This window comes from Aplysia californica, unplaced genomic scaffold (assembly GCF_000002075.1).
Source record: "Aplysia californica isolate F4 #8 unplaced genomic scaffold, AplCal3.0 scaffold00056, whole genome shotgun sequence".
In the NCBI taxonomy this organism is placed as follows: Eukaryota; Metazoa; Mollusca; class Gastropoda; order Aplysiida; family Aplysiidae; genus Aplysia; species Aplysia californica.
Window position 1 is genome coordinate 864139 of NW_004797326.1, and position 9335 is coordinate 873473.

General features: G+C 40.9%; 1 protein-coding gene across 1 annotated transcript in view; it reads left to right on the forward strand.

Moving 5' to 3' along the window:
- Nucleotides 1–8840, forward strand: part of LOC101857391 (sodium/potassium-transporting ATPase subunit alpha) — a 36685-nt gene extending 27845 nt beyond the window's left edge. Inside the window, exons 15-19 of the mRNA XM_005092993.3 lie at nucleotides 717–1068; nucleotides 1670–1844; nucleotides 2705–2835; nucleotides 3424–3525; nucleotides 4112–8840. Coding sequence (XP_005093050.1) covers nucleotides 717–1068; nucleotides 1670–1844; nucleotides 2705–2835; nucleotides 3424–3525; nucleotides 4112–4232 — 881 coding nt within the window. The 3' untranslated portion in view covers nucleotides 4233–8840. The remainder of the gene's footprint in view (nucleotides 1–716; nucleotides 1069–1669; nucleotides 1845–2704; nucleotides 2836–3423; nucleotides 3526–4111) is intronic.
- Nucleotides 8841–9335: the final 495 nt, after the last annotated feature.

Below are 9335 nucleotides of genomic sequence, written 5' to 3' on the forward strand. Positions count from 1 at the left end.
TCTCTCTCTCTCTCTCTCTCTCTCTCTCTCTCTCTCTCTCTCTCTCTCTCTCTCTCTCATATCCTGTATTGTTTCTCATTGTCCTTCTGTTGTCTCTGTCTGTTTTGCTTTTTGACTTTGCCTTGGTATTGTATGTTTGTTTCTATGTGCATGTTGTCTGTAGCCCATCCAAATCAAGTAAATATTTTTCCTACTCTGCATTGTCTTTTGTCTCTTGTAACCCCTCTAATCTTCGGCTCTTGTAGGACCTAAATTGTGCTGCAAGTCCATAAAACTCTTACTAAAACAAAATCATAAGTCGAAACAAATCAAGTAATAATACTATTCTCCCTGGTTTTTTAAATTACAAATAATGGATCCCATTGTGGACATTTAGCTTAGTTGGTGATAGAAAAAACTGACGAAACAGTTTTGATTGACCTGTCCCGCTGTAGTCTTGTTATGTATTGACATGTCATTTGATCTTGTTCATCCCCTCGCAGTGGGTGGTTGGCAGGTGCTCTTGTGTGGTCTGCTCCATATTTCTATCAAACATCTATCGTCTTTATCTCCCCTCCTTTTTGTGTGTTTGTTACTCTCTTGTCTGGATCGATAACAACGTTACTCTCTTGTAACACCTTTAATTTTTAGCATTAATATGACCTAATTGTGTTGCAAGTGCTGTAAAACTTGTACTAAACAATGACTTTAATTCCCCCCCCCCTCTCCCTCTACAGGTGTTGCTATGGGTATTGCCGGTAGTGATGTGAGTAAACAAGCCGCCGACATGATCTTGCTGGACGACAACTTTGCATCCATCGTCACCGGTGTCGAGGAAGGCCGTCTGATCTTTGACAACTTGAAGAAGTCCATCGCCTACACCTTGACCTCCAACATTCCCGAGATTTCGCCCTTCTTGTTGTTCATCCTTGCGGACATTCCACTGCCCCTGGGAACCATCACCATCTTGTGTATCGATCTGGGAACTGACATGGTACCTGCCATCTCTCTGGCTTACGAGCAGGCTGAGTTGGATATCATGAAGAGAGCTCCTCGTAATCCCTTCACCGATAAGTTGGTCAACGAAAGGTGAGTTTACTGGAGACTTTCACTTTTTTTTCTCAAATTCAAGTTGTCACAATGGGTGAAAGGGCTTATTCTTTGATTTTTTTTCAAATGTCAGGTGAATTCATTTCTGTTTTTAAAATGATGATTTTCTTTTGGTCAGAAAATATTTTTATTTTTACTGTTGTATTGTTAAGTGCTGGGTGCCTGTGTACTTTAATCGGGGTTGACAAAATTCTGTCATCCTCTCGTCTTGGCTTCTTCTTTTCTTCGTATGGGACTCTCTAGTTACAGAACTGGTCTTTGGCACTTAAATGACCTATTTGTGTTGCAAAAACCTGTCACTTAAAAACAAAATTGATGTGCCAATAAAAGTCACTTTTGACTGTTATAGTTCTTTGCTTGAAAGATATGCTAATGGATGGGTGGAGGGGCTGCTGGTAGGTCCCTCCTCTTTACCTTCCTTCTGTTGTTTCTGTCTGTCTCTAGTGTACTTTTAGCACTAAATGACCATTATTGTGCCAGTATGCTCCTTTTTACTGCAACAAAGCAGAGATGTGCTGGTATTTAGTATATATATCTGCTATTTGTACTAACTTCTGCACCTGCCCCCTCCCGTCCTCAGACTGATCAGTATGGCCTACGGTCAGATTGGAATGATCCAGGCTTCGGCTGGTTTCTTCACCTACTTCGTCATCATGGGCGAGAACGGCTTCTGGATGTCCACGCTGCTGGGTATCCGTAAGGAGTGGGACTCGCTGGGTATCAACGACCTTGAGGATTCCTACGGTCAGGAGTGGGTATGTACACACATACACACACTCACACACACACACACACACACGCACACTCACACACACACACACACACACACACACACACACACTCAAACACACACACACACACACACACACACACACACACACACACACACACACACACTCACACACACACACTCACACACACACACACAACACACACACACACTCACACACACACACACAACACACACACACACACACACACACACTCACTCACTCACGTGGTATTTTTTAACATGTTGTTTGTTTGTCTTTGTCTGTGGTCATTCTTCTTTCCTATCGGGGATTGTCTATATCTTTTTTAAATTTTAGTCCTGCTTTGTGCGCGGTCAATTATCTGAATACATCGACTGCTCAGTGTTAGTGTAAGACTTCATTATATTATATGTCACTTTTCAAAATGACACATGGTGGAGTTTTACTTTGCTGTCGATATCTTGTTTTATTTTATTTTATTTTTTCGCCCTGTTCTTTTTGTTCATTTGCTCATCGTATCTATCTATAAAAACACCTGTCCTAATGTGGTTCTGAAGGTTTTAATTATCAAGATTGTCAAGAAATATAGCCTCAAGTTTTCTCTTCTCCCCCCCCCCCCTCTCTCTTTCTCCACTCCACACCCACCTTTCATTTTTTTTTTTTTTTTTCAAGTGCATTCAAACTCAACTGAAACTTTAAAAAAAAAGCCTCTGTCTACTTTCTCTCCTGCTCTCTTCCCGAACCCTCTGTTCCCTCCTCCCCCCCCCCCCACCCCCTCTTACACACACACACACACACTTTTCTATCTTAAATTGTTTTGGTTTTTCCGTGGTTGCTAACCAATGTGCTTGCCTCCCCCACAGACCTACTCCCAGCGCAAGAAGCTGGAGTACACATGCCACACAGCTTTCTTCGTGGCCATCGTAGTGGTGCAGTGGGCTGATCTGATCATCTGCAAGACTCGCCGTCTGTCTCTCTTCCAGCAGGGAATGAAGTGAGTTGTCTTTGTTGTCATCACTTTCCTCCTTTTTTTAAATTTGAAAGTGTAACAATCCTCTTGGGATGTAAACTGTGGCAGTGGAGACGTAAAATGTGGGTAGTTGGAGGGTGCCACTGGTAGGTCTTCCTTATATACTTTTTCCTAGGTTGTTCTGTCTGTCGGTCTTGCTTTTTCCCAGCACTAAGTGACGGTCATTGCGTCATGTGCTTCTCTTTACTCAAACGAACAACGTCTGTTTACAATAACTTAAAATTAACTTCTAAATACGGCATATCAGGGCCTTCATTGGGTAATCAGTACTGGGTTCTTATTCTCTCTTTTCAGTTTGCTGCTTTTATGCCATAATGGACCATATCTTTCTTTTCTTTCCATCAACGTTTTGGTTAATTTGATATTTACTATTTGTTTTTCTGGATTTGTTGCCGCAAGTTTTCTATTATTTGATTCTTGAAAGCCACAGCCTTGATAGTTTAATAGACGAGGTATTGGCGAGATATGTTATTATACGGCATTTTCCATGCGTTGTAGCCCAGAGTTGTACGTGAGTAATTCTGAACGTGTTCTGTTTGTTCTCCCCTGCAGGAACCACCGTCTTACGTTCGGTCTGTTCTTTGAAACTGCTCTGGCTGCGTTCCTGTGCTACTGTCCTGGACTTGACAAGGGTCTGCGTATGCAGCCTTTGAGGTGAGTCACGGCCGTGAATGAACGAACTGTTTGTTGTAGCGCTGGTCAGTGTGCTTGTTTTGTATACTTTTGTCTTTGTGTGTGTCTCTTTTGTCGTGTTTCTTTCTGATATAATATTTTCTCTCTCCACTCCCCTCCCCTGTGTCTCTGTCACTTGTGTTTCTCTCTCTGTGTGATCTCTATCTCTACATCTTTCTCTCTCTCTCTCTCTCTCTCTCTCTCTCTCTCCCTCCCTCCCTCCCTCCCTCCCTGTTTATTTGCCTCTGGTTTTTTTTTCCTTTTGTCCTCTATAAATGGAAAAAGGAAGAGAATGGCAGATAAGCAATTCAACATAATGTGAAAATAAATGTTAACCTTTAAATCTAGCCCCTAAAATTTGAAAGATGTTAGAAAAAGACAACCCCGAATGAAATTATTGTTTCTTTCAAATGAAATTTTCCCCAAGAAATGTGTTTGTTTTTTTCTCAAATAAAATTACTGTGTTTGTGTTTCTCTCAAAGTAATAAGTTGTATTTAGTTTTTTCTCAAAGAAAATTGCTGTGTTTGTTTTTCTCAAAGTAAAATTGTTTTGTTTTTTTGTATACAGGTTCACCTGGTGGCTGACGGCAATACCGTACAGTTTGACCATCTTCATCTATGACGAGTGCCGTAAACTGATCCTGAGGAGAAACCCCGGCGGCTTTGTGGAGCGAGAGACCTACTATTAGTTTCCCCGCATTTTACACGTGTGCGTGGGCTCGTGCGTTGTGGGGCGTGTTTCATCTGCTGGCCTAGCTGAGCTGCTCACCAGTGTGTCTGTGTAGGTCACATGAAGAATGTAGGTCAGACCTGCAGTGTTCTATTCTCAAGCGTGCGAGGTGTAGGGTCGGTAGATGGCCCCACCCCCCCACCCCACCCCACCCACCCACCCACAGCGCTGTGCAACACAGCATTCTGAGGAGGGAAGTGATTTCTCTGGGCTTGTATACGCGGGAATGGGAATAGGCTTGTGAGTGTTTGCAAGTGCGAGATATAGTATGATGGTTGTATGTGTGTGTGTGTGTTTGTGTGTGTGTCTGTCTGTGAATGAGAGTGTTAGTGTGTGGGTTGGCTGGGAGGGCTAGAGTTGTCTGGTTGGTTGGTATGATAAGCTGCGGTGAACGTTGTTTGAGCGTGATGCAGATAACAATGATGACGGTGATGATGATTCTAATGAAGATGATGGTACGTCTGTACAGTATCTAGGCACGGTATTGTCCGAGTGTTAGTTGCTTTTGAGCAGTCTGCCAAGAGTGAAAAGTTTTAGCCTACGAATAATATCGATGAAATGACGATGATGGCTGTTTCTTGTTGTTTTCTTTTTTTTTTTCTTTTTACTATTAATCTCTCTGGTAGCAGTGTGTAAGTGGAGGAGTGAAGTAAGAAGCCTATGCGTTTTTTTTACAGACTAGTTGTCAGTCAATAATATATCATGGGCTACGTGCAACAGTTAACGTTTGCCTTTTATATATTTCCATTGTATGTGTGTGTGTGGGCACAGCTGGTAGTGCACGGGTTGCGATCACTGCTCTCACTGTTTTATCTCATCCAAGTAGGACAGGAACACGTGTGTAAATGTGAGTTGAGGGCTGTCTGCATGGAAAAGTAGTGTAGAATTATTATCGACAACAGTAATAATTTAGAAAAAAAAATTTCAACATGTCGGCAGGCCCAGATTTGTTAGTTTTTATCAGGTCGATGTTTTTATTATTCAAGAAATTTTACCCATTCTCTCTGTCTCTCTCTCTGTCTCTTCTCTCTTTCTTCTCTCTCTCTCTCTCTCTCTCTCTCTTTCTCTCTCTGTCTCTCTCTTTCTCTCTCTCTCTTTCTCCACTCTTTCACTCTGGAAAGGAAAGTGTAATAGTGAGTTCACATGATCATATACTTAATCACCTCAGTGTATTTATGTGTCTGTGTGATGATACTATGATGCATGGGGTTGGTGTTCCTTTTACGTATAATATATTGATTGATATATATATACTGCACAAAACGTAAGTCTTTTTGTTGAATACTGTAGATTCTCAATGTGCGTGAGGTTCAGATGGCAGTGAGTCCTGTTTGTTTTTCCCATACAACAGTTGAGTTTTTGTCTCCTCCCCCTTGTCAAGGTACATGCTAGAGTTTGGTATGTGTTAGTGTGCACTGAGCCCCCCAACCCCACCCCCTGGGCTTTTGTACATGGATCGGGTTTTCGGTTTTTTGTACATGGATCGGTTTTCGGTCACCACTATGCAGATCTTTTGATTTATTTTTGGTTTTTGTTGTTTTTCAATCTGTCGCAGTTATGTGAAACTACTCCTGTCTCCTCCCCCCTCCCCACACCCCCACCCACCCACTGTACCCTTTACCACCTCCTTGTCAACTTGGGGGGGAGAATTTCTCTAGCTATGGTGAGGTAATGCTTGTACCAGTTGAGTAAATTCGGAAGCAGATAAATTTATAGTCAGGGGGGAAGTAGGTCTCATTCCTAGTTTGGCCCTCGCAGAGAGAGACATTTGTCACTGTGTAATGGGGAAAACTGTCCCGTCTTTGCATATTCTTCAATAATGTCCCATTTCGGAAAAGGTATTTTGTCTTCATATTTTAACCTAGAACGCATGGATTTTCATAGCAAGGAGGATGATCTTTATTTAAACGGTGTTCAATAAAACTTTGGCCAGTGCTTACTATGGTAACTGGTGTAATGTTTCTATCTTCTCTTGGTTATTTCAACATGTTTCCACCATTCCCACCCCCCCCTCCCTCGTTGTGTATATCATCCATTGACCTGTGTCCATCATGGCAATAGTATTTCACCTTGTTGTGTAGATACTTTGACAGAAAAACAAACAAACCTTGTGATGCTGAGAGCGAAGTGCATGAGTCTTCGGAAAATGTCTTATCAAAGAAACAGTGATAACTTGGTATGGTTTTATGTATTGGATCTAGCTAATGTTTTTTTTTGTTTTGTTTGTTTGTTTAAGATCTACATATTGTGCATTGTGCATGTTTAGGAATGGAATGAAACTGTTTACAGACATTGATGATTGATGCTATGTTCTGAATAATTAGGATTTTTGTACATGTTGTCATTGTTCTGACTGTATGCTTTGCGCCCCTTACTTTGTACACGTTAAATGTTAGAATCGAACTAAGACTCTTTGTAATGTACACTTGATTTTCCTTCTTCCTCCCGTCACCCCCCCTACTCTTCACCCCACCCCACCCTTCCTCATCAACTCGCGTCACCTCGTTAAGCGCACGCTTGCTTCAGTCGGCCTTGAAGGGGCAGCTGATGCGCTGGACTATTTCTATCTTTCGATTCAAGTTGTCAGCGCTTTGTTGCGCCAGTCACTCTGCTTCTATTTTCATCTCTCTCCCTCCTGATATTTTGTTCTCTTCATTTGCGCTTCTTTTTGAATGGATCATGAAGGTCATGAGGCAGACACTCTGATGCAACCAGCGTGGATCATCCAGCACTTGTGCATTTACCTGTCCGCTTCTCTTGTGTATAGAAACATAATAACCAAGATAAAAATTTTTTTTTTCCATTTTGATTTGTTTTTGTTTTTTTAAATTTTCTTTTAACGCTTCAGTTTTTACATCTAGTAGAATATACTGTTGTTTTGTAGGTCATTTCAAATTGTTTTGTCATCAGTTTTGTGTTGTGCCCATCCCTCCTCACCATATTTGGTAAAACATTATTTTTTTTTTGCTTTTTTAAAAAACGATTAAAATGAAGCCTTTGTTGTGTTGGATATTTCATCATCCATCTCTCACCCCCTAGAGCAATGTTCATTGTGCACAAACTGATTCAGTTGTTAATGTAGAACTGTGACCAAGTTGCAAGGAGCACTTACCACGGGTGGGGGGGGGGGGGGGGGGTATTTTAGGATCTTGACAACTATCAAATTTTTTAAGTGTAAAAAAAAAAGGAACATGCACACAAACAAACCCGAAAAAAAATTGGAAGAAAAAAAGACGGCTGTAGGTGGAAAAAAAAGATGTGTGTTTAGGCCTGTGAACAAAATGGACTTGTGTCCATGGGTTTCACTTTGGCTGATCTTTCAGAGCTGCAAGTCAAATGTTGTTCTGCAGTTTTATACACCTTCCCTCCCCTCCCTTTTTAATGTAGTGCGGGCCGGCTGAGTGCATGGGACCATGCTATCATCTCTTGTTCATTCCTCGGCCTTACCCTTTGCAAGGATCGGAGTTTGTATCCCAGACATCTACAGCCTGAAAACTTTTATTGAAGGTCATGTGGTTCAGTGAAACAATTTGGAAACACCCCCACCCCCCCGTCCCATAATCATTCATTAATTCATATCTGAATAAAATTTAATCCTAGAAAAGTACCTGATCTTTGTTTTGTTGGTCATTCCTGATGGCAGTCGTGTATTGTGTCAGAGAATATTTTTTTTCCCTCCCCCTTCTTTTCTTTTTTCCTCCTGTGCAACAGGCTTTGTTCTTAGACACAGATGTGTTGTCATTTCTTTTTCTCCCAACCAGCACATTCCAAATAATTACCTCCTCCCTGTGAAGTGAAAGACTTTCTCTCGCCCTTTGTGACGAGCCAACAAACTTAGGGGAGTAGACGCAATGGATCTCTGTAACCCGTAGTCATCCGGCTCTCCATATCAACAACAATATATTGTCCTGGATCGCGCTTTTGTGGATATTTGTGATCGTGATAGACGGACATGTAAATCTGATTTGTGGTGAATGAAATTTATTTTACTATTTGAAAATCTTTTAGAATATTGAGCCGCAATCGATCGATTGTCTACATGCACACGCTGTGTGTAAGTGTATAGTACCAGTGTTTGCAAGCTGTGCTTTATTGAGAGAGAATACCAGAGAATGAGAAAGAAAAGTAACTCGCTTTGATTATTATAACAACACTACTCAGGGTAGAAGAAACAACTCCCATCACCAAACATTCTGTGCTGTTGACTCCTTCCTTCCCCTGTTTGATAACAAAAAAACTACCAATATTTAAACCATTTGTCTGGTTTTGTGTTCTCCTTCCAAATCTGAGATAGCTTGTGAGAATGCGGATGTCACCCTTCCACCAACTCCATCAGAGTTTTGAAATTGAAAACAAGTCGATCGCTGCATAATTTACATTGAGCCATTTGCAAGTAGATTATCTCCTGACTTGTTTGAGTATACTCTTTTAAAAGGGAATGGTCGTTCTTTGTGATGTGTCTTAGAAACTCATAATTTACCTGTAGGTTATTTGTTAAAAGTTGTGTTAAAATTATTTTCTGTACTTTTAATGCAACATATTCAAAATAAAGATCTTATTCTCATCACTCTGTCATCTGGCTTTTCTATGTGCTGGCATTTTTCATTAATTATATTTATTTATTTTTTTATTTGTATTTTCAATTAGATTTTTTTTTTTTTGGGGGGGGGGGGGGGGGGGGAGTGGCAGTGTTTCTAGAGATATTAAAGCTGGGCGAAGAATTGATTCGGGAACTGATTCCCACGATTAATGCTACGGAAGAAAAGTTCCGACTCCTTTTTTCGAAAACCAACACTTACCAGTTAATTTAATCATTGAAGTCTTTTTTTTTTAGAATTTATTTTTGGAAAATAAAATTTGATGCTTCGTAGTGTTAGGCTATCCTATATCCTGAAGATGTTTCGAGCCAATTAGGTTACCACCGAAAGAAATCACAACATTATTTAGTATTTAGACAGTAAGTAATTTGGTCAGGAGTCGATTCCTACGATTCCTAACCTAGCTTTCAATAATCGGGAACCTAGCTGCCCAGCACGACAAGATATGTGGGTGGTTTGAATGT